Source organism: Perna viridis, chromosome 10, assembly GCF_037379345.1.
Source record: "Perna viridis isolate PV_CMFRI_1.1 ecotype Kerala chromosome 10, ASM3737934v1, whole genome shotgun sequence".
Lineage (NCBI taxonomy): Eukaryota > Metazoa > Mollusca > Bivalvia > Mytilida > Mytilidae > Perna > Perna viridis.
In genome coordinates this window covers 39856991-39878928 of record NC_142454.1, presented here as the reverse complement: position 1 = coordinate 39878928, position 21938 = coordinate 39856991, and the positions used below count along the sequence as shown (strand labels likewise).

The 21938-nt window shown below is 32.7% G+C and overlaps 1 protein-coding gene across 2 annotated transcripts; it reads right to left on the bottom strand.

The window, feature by feature from the left end:
• Positions 1-841: 841 nt before the first annotated feature.
• Positions 842-14359, bottom strand: LOC148605737 (histidine N-acetyltransferase-like). 2 transcript variants are annotated; one of them, XM_088549931.1, is made up of 4 exons: positions 14210-14359; positions 4418-4593; positions 3239-3460; positions 842-1497 (listed from the first exon to the last, which is right to left on the bottom strand). In XM_088549931.1, exons 2-4 carry the CDS (start codon positions 4586-4588, stop codon positions 931-933), a joined length of 960 nt encoding a protein of 319 aa, XP_088406057.1. In that variant the 5' UTR covers positions 4589-4593; positions 14210-14359; the 3' UTR covers positions 842-930. The 2 variants fall into 2 exon arrangements, with proteins under 2 accessions (XP_088406057.1, XP_088406058.1); XM_088549932.1 differs by lacking the exon at positions 14210-14359 and adding an exon at positions 5111-5235.
• Positions 14360-21938: the final 7579 nt, after the last annotated feature.

Genomic DNA, 21938 nt, shown 5'->3' with positions numbered 1-21938 from the left:
TTATTTCACCTTTATAATGATGCTGAAATAAAAATTGAAATCTGTGAAGCCTGATATCGACATACACTAAGAGATCAATGGTAAAAAAAAACTATTAATCAAACTACACGACCAACGCGATGACTTTTCATTTGTAAACTTATCTTCCCATGTGATCTTCAGAACGCTTCTCAAACATCTGTTGGTAAATGTTTGAAGCCTTGTTGCTTTTGTTGTCCTCTAGGTTTTACATCGCGCTAAACCTCCCTATTACATCGCGGAACAATTTACAAAAAAAATCATTCACTTGAGAGTAAAGAAATAAGCAAACGCATTAATAACAGCATTTTCCTATGTCTGCAAAAGGCTTAAATCTTTCCAACAAGTTGATAAGATAAAAAAAGATGTGTCTATTTTTGTCGTCTACCAATGCGTTTGTTTACTTTCGTAAATCTGTGAAACAGACAATTCTATTTAGTGCCACTTTCAAACTCCTAAGTGGGTTCATTTTATCCAAAAACTATCTGTCTGGGTCAATGGCGGGTTTATCGATCTTGTTTTGAATACGCATACTCATTTTCAAACCGTTTGAAACTAAGCTTGCCATAGATGAGGCATGTGCTATATAAAATGTAACTTGCGGCGGCGATTAATGCATATAATGATTTGTTGTTTTTCATGTGACACATGTTCAGCTCATCCATTTTCGCCTTAATTAATGAACTTTTTCTGCTTACCACATTCTTTATTACTTTGTTCAATAGAAAATATTGTAATCAACAGCATTTTTTTTCAAAAGTGTGCCCCTCTTTTTAATTAGTATAAAGTGCAAATCAGTGAACAAATTAATTTTCGACGAAAATGAAAAAAAACTTTTTTTATTCGACATATTTATAAAGAATACTTGAATATCTAATCGATTAATATGTTAATTTTTTTTGGAATATTGATTTATAGTTTAGCCAATTTAATATTCTTTTTCAAAAGAAATGGGTATCCAAATCCAACAACATTTGCACTTGTACGACCATATACATCTAGTGGTGCCCTATGAAGTCCTAAGTCAATCATTGAACGATGAAAGGTTTGGTCGAACTTTTCTGCTAGAAACTCAATTATGAACTCTTTGGCTTCTTGTTGAAAGAATTCAATGTGACCATATATATGTGATTGAATAGAGTCATTGAATGTTCCATACATACTTAACTTGCAAAATATTTCACCAGTGATAAGCCGGTAATGAGTTCCAAAAGTAAGCAACGTTTTTCGGGGGTCTTCCAGGTAAGATGCAATAATTTTCGTTTGATGAGTATAGATAAGAGATATATTTGCTTCAATCGGCTTGTAAGGTGTTGAATCTACTATTAATCTACCATCTCGAAACAATGTCGAATATTGCTCCTTATGTTGAATCAGAGTCCGTATATTTTTTGGCGCTAGAGTGCAAATTTTTCTCGCGTATTCATTGTTCGGATTTCTTTTTAGTAGCTGACTAGTCCCCTGGTAGGTAACCAAATCCTGTAATAAAAACTCAGAAATAAAATATGAATAAATGGAACATTTTAAATGTGGATAATATTGGCTATACCAACCGACGATTTAATCCAAATTTTAAGTGCAAGTTCACGAAAGTGCCAATAGTAATGCGATTCATGGTGTAGAAAAAGACACTAAGCAAACAATGCTTTTTCAGTCTACATATACCAAACCGTCACCTAATGATACTGCACTTTTTAGAAAAACAAACATTCATCTCCCACTGAAATCAATCAAATGAAACCATTTCAAGACCGACAACTCTTGCAAAATGCCAATTTCATGTACAATCTATATAATTTTATCCCAAAAGCGCAACAACCAAACGAAAAACTAAGACTGGTTATGTAATCAGTAAAAACAAGACATAAAACTGAATTCGATGGATTCTTGACATGCAAGAAAGAATCACCTTCTGTCTGATTTTAGAAAGACTGCTTAAATTCACACTGGAGTGTTGTATCAAGCATTCTTTTGTTGAACAGAATGAACAGAATAGAAAATGAATTATTTCAGTGACTTTTTATATACGCGTACTTTCAATTTTTATAGTGGCGGATTGTTTAAAAGTTGTCTAATTAAAAATTACACCAATGTGGGATTTTTAACTATTCAGATATTTACACAAACACAAAGTATTGGCAATACCTGTGCATAAAAAAATTGGTAAAATCTGTAAATTTTCGTTTGTTCTTAAATTATACCCTCACACCATGTTCATTCTTTTAGTTCGTTCATTCAAATTCTTCCGACGCGATACTTCTAAACAGAAAATACTGAAGCATAAATACTCAAAGGTTGTCAATGTAGGGTAAGAACGAAATAACAGAACCGATAATACCTAGGCAAATATAAAGTCTGTAAAACAAATGGGTATATTAACCTGAAAGATAGGAACCACCTCAATATTCCTGAATTTTTACATGCATTACGATAGGAATAGTGGGTTAAGTCGGGTTTTATATAGCGCTTCTATCAAGTCATTTAAGTGATATATCATTGGGGTAGGAGTATTTTTGCATTTTTACACCTTTTAAATTTAAGGCACCCAAAAAGAAAGACCGCATTTTTATTGAAATAACAAAACAGCTGTGACACATGCTATATGATGATACCTTTATATGTTAATTAACTTTGTTCAATAGAATGTGGAAGTTGGACGACATAGAAAAAAAACCGAACAAAACACGTGGTATTGACATCAAAAAGGAATCACCAGTGTCCAGAAAATGTAAAAATTCCTCAGTTAAATTTTTGGCGATAAATTGATTTGTGAATGAGTTGTACGAAAGTACCTTAAATTATATTGGACTTTATGATTGGGAGGTGTGTTTGCGGGATATCTTAACCCATGCACTAAATATTGTTTACTTTCTATCAGGTCTGAAATAATGTCCTACCAAAACAATGATCTGAATAAAACAATCAACAAAGGTTTGTATATTTTGAACATGCACAAATTATTCCATCCGCCTAAACCAAAAAAAGTTTCAATTCACATTGTAACGCATGTACCAACGGAACAGAAAAGCTCCGACAGTGTAAGGCATATCTGCTGCGGTAAGTAAAAGAAGAAACGAGCGTCTACCGCTGTGTGGAGCTTGTATGCACTGTAAAATATTTTTCATTTTCCTTTTTACGATTATGCTTTGGGTAATTTTGTTACAACCTTTATCAGAAAGAATTTTTATTCTGACATTTAAAATCTAGTTGAGAAGCTTACCATCTGTGTAATATGTTTGCACAATCCAAGATCTATGTAAGGTTTAATTGTCAATCTGTGATGAGATAGAGCAATGAAGTCTTTAATATTACCATGCCTTTGCATAAGTGCGTTGACCAGTTTAGGAAAAAGTCCTCTCCCCTGGTATTTTTTGCATATGTATATGTTTGAAAATAATCCTGTCTTCCCCCCGTCAATAACTTTGAGGCAACAGATTGCTATCTAAAACATGAGAGTATGAATATATCAATTTATTTCTAACAAATATCATAAGCCAAGTTGGATAATCGATAGTGGTATGCAGTATTTAACATATAAAGCAATGTTGCATAAAAATCTTAAAAAATCAATAATTCTTTCAATTTTTAAACCTAGTATAAGTTTTTAATTTCCTTACGCTTGTTTTTTTTATAACGAAAAATAATGAAGAAACGTTACAGCAACTTTGTTTGAAACTAAGTGCATATTTAAATGAACTTATTTCAGAACATTTTAGATTAATGTCATCCTCTTTATTGTCATTTGTATCTTCATAGAGGTTCATTATTTTACATATTTATGCATTGTTATAATATGTCGGCTGAAACAACCACCGTTTACCCGAGTTATAAACTCTTATATTTTTTAACGGCCAAAACATCTCATCCATGATTCAATTTGTCTTGCTGTAACAGATTTTTGGTCTCATTACAAGTTGTATCCTTAATCTCCAAAACACCCACTTTTTGCTTTTCTTCGAATGTCAAATCCATAATTCATTCCTCATTATTATGGTAACTTGTGGCTATTTTGCATAGTGACAATCACAATTTATCAAAGAAATGCATAAAAAAGTTGAATTTTCGAGTTTCTGAAACAATTTCCGAAATGAAATTAGCATATAAACTTTTATCAAATCATTTTGGTAATTTTGTAAATAATAAAATATGTGTATGTTGCTTATCACCACCAATACATTTAAAGTTATAAACAAAATTCATAATAGTGACAATGATAAATAATTGACAAATTGTCGTGACAAAACTTATATAATTGAAAAAAAAATCCATGTTAATGATATTTTTTCTACGAATGCACGACGATATGAAAATATTCCTAGCGTATATTGGTTAAAATGGCTATATTTTATCTAACTCAAATTTAATATCGAAGAACTCTTTTAGTCAGTAATAAACTTACAGTTTTTCTATTAATGACGGAGACCAATGGATAATAATTTGGATCCTTGATCCACAGAGGAAAGTATTGCGGAAGTCTGTCTCCCTCACGTTTAATGTCATAATGTATAGACATGACGTCATCAAAATCTTCCATTGTTGCCTCTCGAAAGGAAACGTGGGGTTCAATCATAGTTACTGTCAAAGGCAAATATTTAAACCAAAATAAAAACAAGAAATGCTGTGTAAATACTGTACATCATAGCTATTATAGCAGGAACATTGTACTCGCAGATCATTATACAGTCTAGCGGCAATTTGTTGGCAATGTTTTAATGTTTGCTTTATTTGCGATGTTTTTGATATCGTGAAAATAAAAGTAGGCCACATTTATGTCCAGGTATTTCATTTAAAACTTCCATTATTGTGTTATCATAAGACTTTCTTGGTATTGCTTTGAGAAAGTTTAAATAAATTTATTCATAGTTTGAAAGTAAATTCTAATAATTTCAGACCCATCCACAGAGGAAAAAAACGAGGATGCAAATAAACACTGTTTGCATTATAATGTTATCATAGCAATGATCTAAATTTGGAGTACAAAACAAAACAGAAAAAGAAACAAAAAATGTATAGATTTCACCAGTATTAATCAGAAACTTCAAAAATGTAAACAAGCTTCATTTGAAGAAAGGATTGTTCATGAGTATCTTACCTTATTCAAAAGTCTTCTTTCGGTAAATAAGTTTCAAACAAATTCAAATCATATCAAAAATAAGTATCGTGGTTTAAACTGAATGAGGTCAATTGCAGGTAAGGTGCACCTGTGGACTATTAACTAATACAGATAATTAAATACATATCACAATCTAACAAATATTACTCAATATAAATATCATGCAGCGGAAAAGATTTTTCTGATATAAATAGACATGGTATTTTATATTTAAAAATGATCGATGGTCTAAATGCAAGCACATCTCATACAGTGACAAAATCATAACGATTTCCATTTCATAAAATGATATGATGAACATTTTTAATTCTCACTTTTAATAGAAAAAGACTATCAAAACTGACTAATGCCTACTATCTAGATGTCACGGCGGTACGAGTTCGAGTCCCGCAGAGGGATTGACCAAAAATATGCTTCGCAAATTTGACAGTTCCAACATCGTGGGAAATTCTTCAGACCTTTCTTCGCTTAAATTATCTCCCCTGTATCAATTTGATCCGATGGAGCAGTGTACCGAGTCGTCACATTCTCAGACGTTTGAATAATATTGATTTGTTGTGAAATATATCGTTAATTTGATCCTCTATCTTACATAACAACACCTACATGAGCTGTCCCGTACTACCATTCATCGTGTACAAAGTTACAACCCTAGATCAATCTACGAGGAGGAATGACTCGACCAGCGAAAGCTATATTTTTATATAGCCTAGCTGGCCAAGTGGTCTAGGGCGCTGACCTTAGTGCAGGCGGTGTTGGCATAGATGTCACATCGGTACGAGTTCGAGTCCCGCGGAGGGAACGACACAATGCACATTTTTAAGAAATCCTTATGCTTTAACAGTTGTTATGGATTAAGATATCTTAATACACAATTTACGGTAACAACGCTAAGCCTTGCATTCTAATTTTCAGTTGTGTTTTAGACCAATAAGAGCCCTTAATCCCCATTGTCCCTTTATATTTTATCGGAAAATTCCTTGCAATTGTGTACTTATATCATGCATTTGTAACCTGCAAGAAGACGTACTGGAATATACATTGATATTTTCGTTTACAAGTCTGCGTTTTACAAGTTACGTCCGTTAGGAATTATTTTTTTCTGTTTAGTTAATCCAAAGCATGATTCTTACAAAGACTGTAACTCAATAAATACTACAATCTGACTGTAAGAAACTTACGTTATTCAAATTACAATATACCCTGAGCACTAGTAACAAGATTCAAACAAATAGTTACAGTTTCATTATGAAGGACAGTTACAAAAACAGGAATACCAAAGTACATATTAACTTAATTTATAAAAAGTCCATTTCAAAATGTGTTGATTACAAATTATTGAAAGTATGTACTTATGAAAGCAAATGGTTTCGATAAGTGGTCATGTTGTATATTTGTCAAATACGTCCATTACAGGAGGTGCAAATCTTTACTCTTTATATTCACGCCATTCACACAATGAAAAGTTCGAAAACTGTTTATTGAATACCTTTTGAATTAAAGGTGACACATACAGCCTCTGAACCGATCCGCGCAACGATTTGACGGATCGATGACCGTTGACTGATTGATCGCTGACGAATGGATGACCGATGACCAATTTGATCGCAGTTTTGGTATGTAAAATGACGAATGAATCTTTAAAAAAACAAATGTAAAAAAGTATAGATTGATGTTCAGATTTATTGCATAATGTAAATGTGTAAAATTGACAGAGAAAACACTGGAAACTGTAAAATATATTGACCGCTCTGTGGTCACGTGATGCGTTTACCGGTTTGTTTGGTCGGTTTGACGGATCAATGACTGATCGGCAACTGATCGGTGATCGATGACCGATCGCAATTTTTGTTGCACAGATCGGTTCAGGTACTGTATATTGTACCATCCACAACATAAAGTGACGAAAAATGGCAAAGTTCAACAGACTAAAAATGTTAAACTAAACGCATCTATTTTTTCAATGCTAGGAGCATGATGAGGTGCACAATTTTTATATGAAATTAAAACAAAGCTCTCTTATTGGTTTTTAAGCTGAATGTAAGTACCCCATTCATGAGAGGGACGGTTAATTCGATGATCGGGAAGCTTCTAGACATGCTGTCAACGTTGATGATGCAAGTTATTGTCATTATTAGGATTCAATATATCATGTGATTACACAATGAAAGAAAAACAACTATATTGACCACTATCTTTGTTTGTGCCAGATGTATCTTTTGCTGAGGTTTTAAAAGTCATTTTGACTCAAGTTGTCGATTCTAGAATTGAGTCTTTACATTTTGCTCCTTTAAGTTATTGGACGTCTGAAAAATGAACAGACAACGTCATTGTAATTGTATAATCATCTCCAGCCGTAATCTGAACTGCAGTGGGTAGATATATTTCAAGAGTATGGTTACCACCATTGATATCAAATGGCACCGAGTCTTGGATCACCACATTATCGTATTTGTCGTGTATATTAAGATATGTTTGGCAATAAAAAATTGGTAATCTTTGAAAATTCATATCATTGGAATCATAATAAGGGCTACCCATATCGTATAGATATTCTACCTGGCGTCGAACAATGATGGGAAGGCATATCGTGACCATTTTAACCATACCACTTTGTGGGGTAGAAACGGGAGAGCCTGTACCACGTTCGGCTGGTATTGTCCTCCCGCTGTTTGACAGTTTCGTGTTAACGTGTAGACTTTTCACTTTTTGACAGGACACTTTTGGTTTCTTTGTACATGTAATACGTTTTCATTGTCCTCAGTAAATTGAGATTGGTAGACACTTATTGTTTCATCAGATGTCAAAATGCCCGTCTTTACAACATTATTTGAAAAATATTTCATATCTACGACAGGAAATCTTACTAATATTAGCAGATTATTAGCAACTTCTCTTAAGTTTTTACCATTTGGTTCAAGGCCCTTCTCAATACACCGGGCTGTTATCCATTGAAAGGAAAATTCGCATACATTATCTTCTGCACAATCAAGATCATCTGATTTCAATATAATCTTCATGCTTGCGTTGGAAATCTTGGTACTTAGTTTAGACGCGAAACAAACCTTGGCATTATTTTCTGTATAAACTTTTATTTTGTATGAATTTTCAAATATGATTTACGTTTAGAAATCGTGTGAGCGCGAACATTTTCAATCTATAACGACCAGAAATTACATGAATTAAATATTGTAGAAATGTACTTCCGGTTAATATTTAAGAAATCTATCAATGAATAATGAAATGCGACAGCTGAAATAATTTACAATTACTCGAAAACAAGCTTGTTTAAAATTATTTTAATTACTGTCATATAATTATGATAGGTATGTGGCTAGCGGAAAAAGGCGAAATAATTTGTTTGATTGACAAATCAAAATTATTCCCTCGAACCATTTTCATTGCCCTATTCATTTACACTATTCCCAATGCCCCACTCCCCATTGCCCCATTCCCCGTCGCCCCATTCCCCATTCCCCATTGCCCATTTCCCCATCCCCCATTCCCCATCGCCCCATTGCCCCATACTCCATAAAACGTTTATCCAATACAGGTGATGTACATGTATTTTGTCATAGAACATAAATACCACAGTCATGTATTTCTTAAATATATTAGTCAGGTTATGTATAGATCGATTATAAATTTTGGTCGAAAAATCGACTATATCAAAACTTGAACTAAAATGTCTCGGCTTATTTGTTTAACGGATGTACTGGCTGGAGAAATTTGTTTCACTGGACAAGTCAAGTTAAACCTATACATATTTATCCAGTTACGAAAAATTTTAAGTTACAAAACGACTGTAGTCATCACTACACAAACTTTATGGTTGTTGTCATGAACTAGTGGATATATCTGCACCATAAAAACCGATTTGTTCAACATGTCATAGATTTCCTTTCCTCTTCCGTCTACCAAAAAATTGACTTTTTATTAGCAACTCGGTGGGTTATTCCACTGGTGCACCTGGTCCAGCAGGCTTCCAGTTTGTTATGGAGTCCGAATTATTCAATTACTTGTATTGCTTTGTACATATCGTTTTGGTTATACTTTGTTGTGTATGTTTGTGTTTCATGTCAAGTCTTTATCTCTGGTTTGCATTCTTTTGATTTCCGCTAGAATCTTGGTTCCCTTGATTACTCTTCAACAACTAGGGTCTGATATTCACCCTCCTATATTCCTAACAAAAAATAATAAAAAATTATCTGCCAAAGTGATTACTATTTTCGAAGAAAATATAGTACTGCATCTGTATCTTGATATTTCATTTTTCTGAAAATTCTAGGAAAATGTTTCGCCCTTTAGAATATAACAACTTAGTTCCCACATTTAATGTACAACTTATGTAATGTTATTGGTCAATACAAAATGAATTATGATCGCCTAATACATTAACAAAAATATAAATTGCATTTTCTGAAAAAAAAAGAATGGCCGTTTAAATTGCAGACGCATTACCACAATTTCGTTTGGAAATGATAGAAATCTTTTTTTAATCAAACTTCCTTTATCTATTTGTATCATTTACAGATTTGCTGTCAAAACGTAAATAGACAGTTGTTCAATAACATCCAATCACCATCAACATGTAATACGGTGTAACCATCTGCAACATGAGAACCCATTGGTTTAAAGTGTCATAGGCCTTCCGTCTTTCGTCTGCCCCGGACTTTTTATCAGTTGCTCGGCGGGTGTTAATAAAAAGAGCAGAGGACGCTTATCCTATCGATGCACCTTCTCCATGCTTCAAATTATATATAGTTACATTTAAAAGATCAGTGTTGCTTTAAATGACCTTTTTATAAAATATAGAGCTGAACTGTTACATTTTCATGACCTTTCATACACTTTAAAAAGTAGCTTTTTTTTCAGATGCTATATATGTCATATACCTATCTTCATACAATTTATACAGTAAAAGGGTGTCAACTAAAAGATTGAAATCAGAGAAACACTGAAAAACATTTAAAAACAAGGTAGAACAAAATATTTTATATAAAAGCAGTATGTGGGACGAAATTAATGTAGTCCGACTGAGTCAATTGGAAAATTAGATGTTCCCATCTCCTACATTCTGTTCATTCTTTGTTTGTTTGGAAAATGTCCCTATTCTACGAAATAACATCACTTAAGCAGCTTAAATAAGATGTTAAACTCGTACTTGAGTACCTTTTTATCGAAGACGTCTATATCTAACTTTGTCACGAAATAACGACGTAATTATGGGTGGTAATGGTATGCAGGAATATTAGAGATCGTGTTTTGAAATATGTCTAACCATTCAAAACTCTGGCTATGCGCCCGACGCATATTGTTGTTTCAATGAATTATACCGATGCTTAAAAGGCCTTGAGAGAACACTGCAGAACATGTTAATGTAGTGTGTGAAGGATAGACCAAAATGGGGTATTGATAAATATTGGGCAGAATCACCGAAATTCTAACGAATTCAATAAAGACAGGTAAGACACATGTATTGATACAAATGTACATTCATCATTTTCAAAAAAATTAGAAATCTAACAGCTCAAAATATTTTGATAACTACAGGAAAAGTACAAATGTACATTTTATAGTTTGCACATGTACATGTACAATGTGTGGTACAATGTATGGAATAGGTATAGAATGAACCTACTTTCCAGTGTGGTAAATGCTTTTTGTTTTGGCCATATACCGTACAAAACTACAATACATAGGAAACGCTGATAAATACTGACCATATTTTATACATTACTAAATGAAATTTTAAAATTGATTCATAAAAGATGTTTGTTTTTTCTGTTAGGGATCCAAAAGAATTTTCAATAGTATTGGTTGCCGGGCCCTTGCAAAGCTTGTTCCCCGCTTTGGTTTCTTGAAAAATAAGGCAGAAAAGTAACAAAATGTAATTATAAAAATCCATTATCTGTAAAATGCTGAATAACTATAATATTCATATATTAGTATACTTATAAAATGTAACGGTGCATGTAAGTATTCTTATGTGTAGAGTATACAAGTATTCTCATTCAAATGTCTTTTTTTTTTTTTTTTTTTTTTTGAGGGGGGGGATTATTTGCTTGTTTGTTATTGTCATTTTTTTCTTCTTCTTAGCTTTCACTTACAGTGTTGTAGACACAAATTTACAAGTAGATACAATGAACATATAAATGTCCATGTTATATTATATTAAATGTTGAAATGAATTAAATCCTTAATGGTTTAAAAAAATACATGTTATTCCAAAGGATATAAGTTTGAATTACAAGTTTGAAGGAAGGCAGAAAGGTGATTGAAGCATTTCAGTTCCGTTTCTATCATTCCCTTCGTCAAATAATAAATATTTATGAGGTTTTCTACTTGTTACAAATGTATACATGTACATACATGTCAAGGTAATTCGTATTATTCATTGAAATTCTGAGTAAAACAATTCATTTACTCGAGGGCATTGTTTGAAAAATGCCAAATGATGTCAATAAAGAGAGAAATAGGTTTTTGTAAAACAAACAAGTGAAATATACAGCTGGTCCATTTCTATTTCAGGCAAAGGAGTCTTCTAGGAAAATGTGAGGGAGTAGAAAATGTTGAAACGCTAAGAGCCTCCAATTGCAAATGAACAGAACTTCGAATTCTTGACCTCATGATGGAAATTGGAAACAGACTAGAGAAAACGTTACCAACCTTGTTAAGAAATACAAATGTACAAAGTGTACATGTGTTTGCAATGTATATATAGCATATATGTACATGGCTGTTTTAGTTGCAGTTACATACATGTATATATGTACATGTATGTTTCCAAGTAAGACTGTCAAGCAGTGCTGCATAAAAGTACATGCTGTACAACCTGTGGAAATTAAAAGTGAGATATTGGCCTGATATTGTAATTCTTAAGAAGTTTATAAAGTTTTCAATTAGAGACACAGGTTGTACACCATGTACATGTAAACCTAAATTTGCTATATTTCTATAATCCATTCTTAAGAAATTATCTCCCCTTCAAGGATACAAATGATATCGTTAAAGATTCATTGTCAGTTTTATGGACGTACCATATTGATGGTTTTATGTGGAAAATATTGTTAATGATGATCAATTCTTTGATTTAGTGGTAGATATATACTTTTATGCTTGATTATATCTTACCTGGTGAAACATGCAGGAAGAATGCCTATATTGGGTACTCATTGTTCCCCCAGCCTATGTTCTGATATCATTTTTCAAACCACAGAAGCTTCTTATGTTAAAACCTTAAGTATGAAGTTGCAAAACTTTTCTGGATTTTACTTGTAAAGACATTCTAAGTGAGGTAAAGGATCAATGATAAACACCAGAATGATTTTGATTTCTAGCAATTTTCGCCCCACCATGCCAAATCCCCCATGCTATAACATTGTCATCTGATAAATTCCCAGCTGCAAACATTGTTTATTTATACTACTGAGTGCGTCATCATTTTTCCATAAAAAGATAAATATAAATGCGTTACTTTAAGACGTGGTTAAAATAAGGAATCTCCGAAATTTGACAAATTGCCCAAATTTTAAAATTGATCTATTTATACTTTTTAGATCACTGATTATAACAATATGCTTGTTATTTTGGAAAAATCTAGTTATAGTTTATTTAGTTGACCAAGTTCATTGCACACATATTAAAAAGTTTGTAAAAAATTAATGTCTTAACTTTGCATTTGTTTACCTGAAAGTTAGCATTTTCCTAGGAAATTCTCAGAAAACAAAATGGTGAATTTCCTAGGAAGTTCTCAGAAAACAAAATGGTAAAAAATCTTTTTGTATCTGTATTCTTTTCCGCTTGCATCACACCTTAACATTGTTCTCTAATTTCCTGCATAAATTTTTAAACATAATTTCTTCTAAAATTGGAAAAGTTGTGAGCAAAAATCACTTGGTGATACCCTGGAAACCATTTGGTGATCCCCATATGTGATTTAAGTCATTCAGATAAAAGCAAATTTAAAGGTAAATAATTGTATCATGTAATAAGTAAATTTCATCAAAATCTTTTCAATTTGATATGCAAAAGAACAGACGACAAATGCATCATGTAGTAAATGTTTCATTAAATTCCAATCAGCAGTTTCAAATGAGTTGAAGCTTAGAACTAGGGACAGAAAAACAGATGGACACCTTGATTACTATATACCTCCTGCTTTTAAAGCGTGAGAAAAGGATATCCATTATTCTGGGAGAAAGAAAAAACCAAAGCGAACACAAATTAACTAAAAGAAACACACAAACACAATAGAACAAATGAGCAACCAGAAGTCAACCATAACACCACCACTACTCACTTAAACCTGTGAGCACTCTTAGTTAAAGCATCCTGTGCTTTTCAATAATATCACATGATATAACAGTAGAACTGATCTACAATTAACCTCTTTTTTTTAAGGAAAAATACTGTTAAGTTACTGGAAGAATTGTTTTGCTTTTTTTTATTTAAATAGGTTAAAAAATCATTTGAAATGACATAAAAGTAGATCAGTCAGTGTCTTCATACCAAGTATTCGCAATATTGATCTTACATGGTGGTAGCAACTAGGTACTAGGTGTAATAAAATCAAAGTAATTGTAAAAGCACATATTTATTATTTGAACCATTTGCAAAAATATTTTCATGAGAAAAGGTCTTGCTTTTGTCTCTTTCTTCAAGTCATGACTTTCTAAAAAAAAATATAAAAAAATAAAAAAAATATATAAAAAATATGAATGACATTTTAATGCAAATACAATGTTTGCCTTATTAACAAAACGTGTGTACTTTGATATCAACACAAGCTTTTGAAAAGACCTAAATATGCAATTTAATCACTTATGATACTCCATCCTTTCTATTGCCTACATGTGTATTGAAAATACACAGGCATTTTGACAAATATAATACTATCCACATCTCTTGAATTTTGTACATTTGTACATGTTAAAAAGTACATGTAGGTTTGTGTGTACAAAGATCAAATTTTCATACATTCCATAATTATATAAGTTAAATACTTTAAATTTGAAAATTCAATTGAGGTTACATGTAACTGGCATATCTTGAGTAAAGTAGGAACTTGCCACTTACCCGTCCTTCAACTGTACACTGCTCACATAACACACTCACTATACCTGCCAACCAGCTACATCTATATAGCAATATAGCAATAAAATTCAAATAAAATTACAATATGTGTTTCATTCAGATAACTATATTTTAATAAACCGCTATAAATCAAATAAAAATTGACAAACAACATGTAATTCCAATAAATATCTAAACTAAATGAACTGAAAACGTGTAACATGTATTTGCCACTCAGAAGGGACAGCTACATGTACATTGTAAAGGTAGAATAGATGATACAATATAGGTGGCTATTACTCTTAGTAGGAAAATATGCTTGAGTTTTTTTTAATCGGGAAATTTTGGATAATGGTACAAACATTGAATTTGAAGTAAAAATCATTATTCCTATATAGGATACAAGAAAAATGCAAGTTATAGACAATAATAAGCTACAACACCATATACAACATTTGAACACTGATCAACTTTAATTATTTGAGACTGTTTTAGCCACTTTTTGAGAAAATTGGGAACTTTTCATAAGAAGAAACACAACCAATATCACTAATGTTTGTGTAAATTAAGGAACAAAGCATCCATTTGTTTTAATTAAATTAAATTTACCAGTGAGTGAAGATTTCAATAATATACCATTCGAAAATCTCAAAAAGTAAAACAGCATAAATGTGTGTATATACATGGTACATTTGTATTTTAAACATAAAGTATAAATGTATATTTATTTATTTTTTTTCTAAATTCTACAATTAACGTCAATTCTAAATCTTTCCTTTCTTGCTTTTCTGGTTTTTATTTTGGATTTAAAATTGTATTGTAACGTCTTTTCTTTAAGAAAGTAAGATTGTTTTAATTCTACATGTTCAATTTAAAATCCTTCCCCCTTTTTTCCACTACAAAAATACGTGTAACCATGGGCAAGCACCGACTAATCAAAAGCAAATGATTTCTGTAGTTCATGTTCATTAGTAATGGGGCTTTATCATACACAATTCACAGAACATCATGATTCAGAAAAATAAGTAGCAAAATTGAGTCAGAAATCTGCTGTACAAAATGATGAAAATAACGTGAATTTCTTAAAACCGGAAACGGAAACGGGCCGAAGTGGCTGATCGTCTATATGTGATTGCAGTATCCATTATGGATAGTTTTGGTAACCATTTGAAAGATTGTTGTTTTAAGTCACTATTACAAGATTTGATAAGTCCGTACAGCTTCTAGGATGCAAATGTGTCAGTTGTATTTGAGTGGGGGTGGTATTACCCGTCATATTTTCACATTCACTCGAAGGTAAAACGTAAGCAAGTTTATAACTACGATTTTCAACTTTTACGGATGGTTTTCGAATGAAACAAAGCACAGACACTTGCACAAATAATGCATGAATGACACAGTAATTGCAACAATTTAAAAAAAATTGTAATCAGACAAACTCAACGAAAATTCATACGTACCTGACGTAAACAAATTTCTAATCGACATGCGATAATGGCGACATCTTATTAAAGCGGAGTTGCTCCCACTGACTTCATGGAAAAAAGAACGTACGGGTGGAGGTGAGAACGGCGCTCTTGGTTTTCCCACTGGACAGTGCGAGACTCGTATGAATAGTCAAGGACATTTAAATCCCTCAGGCTCAAAAAGAAAAAAAAATTCCCACTTTTCTACTCGCTTTCAAAATGGTCGCACTTTGCCACATGTAACCATTTAATCTTTCAGGGTACCTCTAGTAACTTCCTTTTCATATTTAGCGGGTCAGATGAATTTGTACAGATACCAGAAAGAGTAGAGTCATCCACTGCAAATTATCTGTTTTGCTGAAGTGTAAGGTATTAGTTTTCTTTTATTTTCAGTTTTCCTAACCTAAATATGTAAGTCTTTTAAGTGCTGTAAAGTTTCCTTTCGGGTATGTTTTTCGGCGGAGTGCTACGTGACGTCACGTATATTGTGCAGCAATTTTCATTCTCATTTAACTTACGTCAGATTGAAAATTATCGTATAGCAAGATCAAAAGGATTTTAAACAAAATGGCAATTAAATTTTAATCTTGGTCATACAGTCATATATTACTACATGTAATCAATCATATTTTCAATACTTATTTTGTTTACACCATTAATTTGTAAAGAATTAAATCTAGAAAAATAAAACGACACGTACTTTTTTTCGAATCAGCTTATTTACATTTAATTGTAATTTTTTGTAAGAATTAGACTGAGTCGGAAAAAACAGAAACATACATGTAAAAAAATACACCAATTTGATAATATAATTTTTCTCAAGGATGCTTTCTGTATTTGGGAAGTGTATTTATGCTCTGCACTCAGAGGATTTGCTAAAAAAATAGAATTTTAGAAAAAATGAGGCTTTTGACAGAGTTATCTGCACATGAATCGTTCATTTTTGATGCATTTCAATGAAATTGTAGCTCAATTTACCAAATGAGATGATCTGGCTTCTTGAATTTTAACAGAATTATTTTATGTTAACTGGACTCTACACCACTACTTTTTGCACCAGATTCACCTTTGTGTTTTTTGTATATTTCTAAACGTATATCATTTAGTGTTTTCAAAATTGCTTGCCAAAAATGGTCTTAGTTAAAGTTCTGACTTTTATTTGTAATTAAGGGTCCTGAAACCCTTGAATGTGGCACAAATCCGTGTATACAGTTATATGCTTTACCTTACACAGACATTCTGTATGAAAGAGTAATCAAAGGAACCAAGGTTATAGCGGTAATCAAAAGAATGTATTCCAGGGACAAAGACCAGACATGGAAAACAGACATACACAACAAAAAACATAAAGTAACTAAAATCATACATACAAAGTAACAAAAGTAAATGAGCAACTCGGACTCCACTAAAAACTAGGAGCATGGACCAGGTGCACCGGTAGGGTAGGCGTCCTCTGCTTTTCTAGAAACACCCGCTGGTGTCATATATTATATATTATAATATTATATTATCACTTTATATTATCACTTTTTAAGCATACCAGTCGCATCCTGTATATTCCGATCCATTACCCAATGGTCGGTTATTACGTAAATTATTTTAAATTATTAATTTGATGTCCTAATTTAACAGGAATATTCTTCAATTAGAAAAAAAAGTATTTTTTTTTTACTTATTGCATGCATTGAATACATTCTATCGGTGTCGTGCTTTAATTCAGCAACTCAAAACTGCCGTTAACAAAGACTGTGGTAATAAGCAAGTAATTTGCGTTATATTAAGTGTAAATAAAGTATAAATTAAAAAAGTCAGAAATTATAGCTTCTGTAATAACACTAATATAGTACGTGTATGGGGATAAAGAATAAGGGAATAGGGTGGTGGGGATTGGTGTATGGGGGATGGGGAGATTTGGGGAAATTTGTTTTTAAAATATTTATTGAAATGAAACATGTATTCAATTTTATTAAAAATAACAGTTTAAATGTTGTATAATATAAAAAATATGCATTTTAATTTGATAATGTAAATATTTCATAAATAAATACGCAAAGGAGGTTCTATTGGGAGATGGAGATTTTTCTATGGGGAATGGAGGTATTGTATATGGTGTAAGTGGGAAGCCTATACCATTCAAGGGCTGTATCCATTAGAAGGACCATGTAAAACATTTTTGAATTTTAAATATGCACAGTAGTCTTTGAAAAAGTCTTCCACGATATTTTATTTAAATGGTTGAAGATGTTACCCAATATTCGGTCATATACTGTGATCTCGAAGGCGCTATGTACAGATAGTATATACTGTATCAAAAAGTACACAAATATGTAACTGAAGGTTGACATAAGATAATCGAATTAAGTGGTGACAATTTATAAATAACCCGATCTGAAGTTAATTGTGTGATTGGTATTTAAAGTTTTTCCACCTGGCGTGTTATCTCGGGCCGGTACTTGGTTTTGCCAAAGAAATACTGCCTTGGGCTGAATCTCCAATATATCTCAGACGAATCATATTTGCAAAACACTTGTGGTCATACTAAGAAAAGTCAGTCTTGGTATTTTGCGGCATTTTCATGTCATAAAAAGTAGTTTTATTCTTTCGTCCCTTTAATTTTAATTGGTTCTTTAACTTTGATATATCTGATCTTGAACTTTGTCATATTCAGAGACGATTAGTCGAAATCCGAGCTATTCAATCCAAGAAATTATGAAGTAAACAACTTCACAAATTCACACGAGACGGCGTAAACATCTTTAACAATATAGAAGCACATAATATTTTGTCACAGGACAAAACTACGTCTAAAAAGTCTCGTAAACGCAGATTTAAGAGAAAATCTAACTTGAAACGAATTTCCACCACGACAATTGTCAACCTTTCATCATTTACTCTCTCTGGAACTGAAACCAGGATTTTATCTAAAGGTTTGAATTTCTGTCCCACCCTTAACAATATAGATGAAGTTCAACTTGAAGATGACCTGGATAAATTTGCTAGATCCCTCAGGCTCAAAGAACATTTTGCTAACAAACATGAAGACCAAGATATGGACCCTGACAGTTCTGACTCCGACCACGAAGAAAGTGATATATACACTCGAAAATTCAAAAAGAAAAATCAATGGGCTCCTAAATCAAATAAATGTGGCACGCTAGAAAATGTCATTGACAAAATAAAATCAGATATCAAACACTTATCCAACAACTACATTTTATCTTTCTTCAACATTACGCCCGATGAGAAAAAAGCAATACAGTCGTTGAAAAACCGTGACGATATAATTATAAAACCAACATACAAAGGCAGCGCCATAATCACGAGATATTTTGGACCCCCCTACCGACTGCCTAGGTAATTTACTCACTTCAGTTTTGAAGTATAACAACTTCACTTTCAACGACGAACACTACCTCCAAATCAATGGTACAGCTATGGGAACGAAAATGGCTCCTTCGTATGCTAACATCTTCATGGGTAGATTAGAAAATCAAATAATCTCAACATCTTTATCGAAACCACTCTCTTGGTTACGATTCATCGGTGATGTTGACATGAAATGGACTGAGTCGAAACAAAATTTAGACAATTTTATCACACATGCCAACAATGTTCATCCATTAATCAAATTCACCCATGAAATTTCTGACACTAAAATCACATTTTTGGATACTACTTTTTTCTAAAAGACGGGGAAATGTCCATGGATCTTCACAGCAAACCAACTGATAGTCTCCAATATTTATCTTCCAATTGTTGTCATCCAAAACATTGTACTAAAAGCATAACATACAGTCAGGCACTTCCAATTCGGCGTATTTGTTCTTCTGACGATACCCCCAACAAAGTCTAGATGAACTCCGTGGTTATTTGTCATCGCGTGGCTACAGATATAGATCGAGGATTTGAACGTGCTAACAAAATCAGCCGTAAATATCTCCTCGAGTACAAACCTAAGAAAAAGAACAAAAAGGTCCCTTTTGTGCTTACATACCATCCAGCCTTTGGGAAACTCTCGCAGTTACTGCATTCAAATTGGAAAGACATTCAAAAACATCCCAAGCTCTCCAAGCTCGTTCCGGGGGGCCCGGTCCTGGCATTCCGTAGACCTAGGAGCCTAAGAGATCCCCTTGTAAGAGCAGAGATTTCATCTCAGCCCAAGCAAAATACAACGGGCCAGTGTCGACCATGTGGAGAAAAGAGATGTAAGACCTGTACCCAGATGCTGCACACCAAATCTTTTAAAAGCTACTGCACTGGAAAAGAATTTGCCATTTTTTGCGACGTAACTTGCAAAACCGAAAATACCATATACCTTCTCCAGTGCCGATGTGGTATGCAGTACGTTGGCGAAACAGAACAACCTTTCAACAGGCGTATGAATGGTCATCGCAGTGACTACAAATGCAAACCAGACCTCCCTCTAAGTCGCCATCTTAGATCTGCCGGACACACTCAGGAGGATCTCCACAACATTGTTGTGACGATCATAGAACATAATAAAAACTGGTCAAAATGTAAAAGAGTATCTCGGGAAAGCTTTTGGATGAAGAAATTGCAAACAACTTCTCCAGATGGAATTAACGAGAAAAAATAATTCATTTTTAGGTCTTGGATCTAAGGCTGGTACAGCACTACTTGCTATACATCAATACGCCGTACTACTATATTTGGATTTTTTATTTTTTTAAATTGTTTTTCCACAGTTAATTGTAACTTTGATAAAAAGACCCTCTTTGTTATTTTCATTCAGGTTCCTCATCAGTTGCTTATTTGAGCCGTTGATAAAGGTACAATCACCCACAGCGTACGCGATTCAGCTTCTGAATCTGTTTTGATCTTGAACTTTGTGAGTTTTATGCTCATATAGTTTTATGAGTTTTGTGCTGAGGAAGGATATCTGTTATCCGAAATCCTCAATTTAAATTTTTCCATCTTCTGGTGATGTTAAACATATTTAGACGTTTATATAATCATCATCACCAGAAGATGGAAAAATTTAAATTGAATATTTCGGATAACAGATATCCTTCCTTATATATATATAAATTTTACGCATGAATAAAAAACGAGCTTTTGTAATTAACGACTGTGTTGGTCATACATTGTAAAACTCATTTATCGGTCTTTAGGTATCGAACCGAGACAAATAAATTGTCAATTTCTCCCTAAAGGTTCCTTGTTTAGTAAATTGATACGAATGCTATTAGTGTTATCGTATGGGTTTTATTTTATGGCCTGGGAACTAAATGTATTGTTTTGGCTACATGTATCGAATCTAATATGTAACTAAAGACACATAATACAGACATAAATGCACGTGTAGTATGAAAGACAAACTCCGCAGATCTCTCACATTATTGGCTCATTTCAAAAGATTACAAGTGTACGAATAAATCAACAGAATCCCACTCGTAATATTTACCTACACTTAAACTCATATCTTTCATGTATATGAAACAATCCTGCTTTATTATAGGAATTTTGAATTAAAGCAATTTAAATTTTTTTCTTGTAAACGATGAGTATGTGTGTTAATGAATATTGATTTAAGGAGGTAGACCTAGGCTAAGGGACATAACTCATTTGCATTTGAAACAGAATGAAATCAGTCCAAGTTACTTAGATGATTACATGAGATTGATGTGAAATGCCGAGTACAAACGTTCCAATGATTAGTAGGAGTTGTGCCTCTTACCCAAGATCTACCTCCTTCAAGTTAAGCCAATTTAAAATCCTTTCTCGTAAGATATGGGTATCTAAATCCAAACACGATTGCATTTGTACGAGATAGTACATTGTACATCTAGCGACGCGTGTTGACGTCATAATTCTATTTTAAGTAGTATGTCTACCTTTAAAAATACAGGTTAATCAGCTCCACAAAATACCAAACAATTCAATTTATCGTCAACGTCTCTTTTTCCGCAATCATTTTATGAGTTTGTATAATTCATTTAAGAATTTATAGGAATATAAGCTTACAAGGTAAAGTAAATTGTATTTCTTAACGGAGAAAAATATAAAAAAAACCTTTGTGTTGTTAATTCGCAAAAAAACCTAACTCAGGATATGGCTGGGACCATTATTTCAATCTTTTTATATAGCAAAAAAAATTTGGGCGTCATGCCTGAGCATGATTCATTTATTAGATTTTATCATTAAATGTTCGAGTAATGCAAATGATTTGGTCTACTGTTTTATTGATTTTATTTCACCTTTATAATGATGCTGAAATAAAAATTGAAATCTGTGAAGCCTGATAT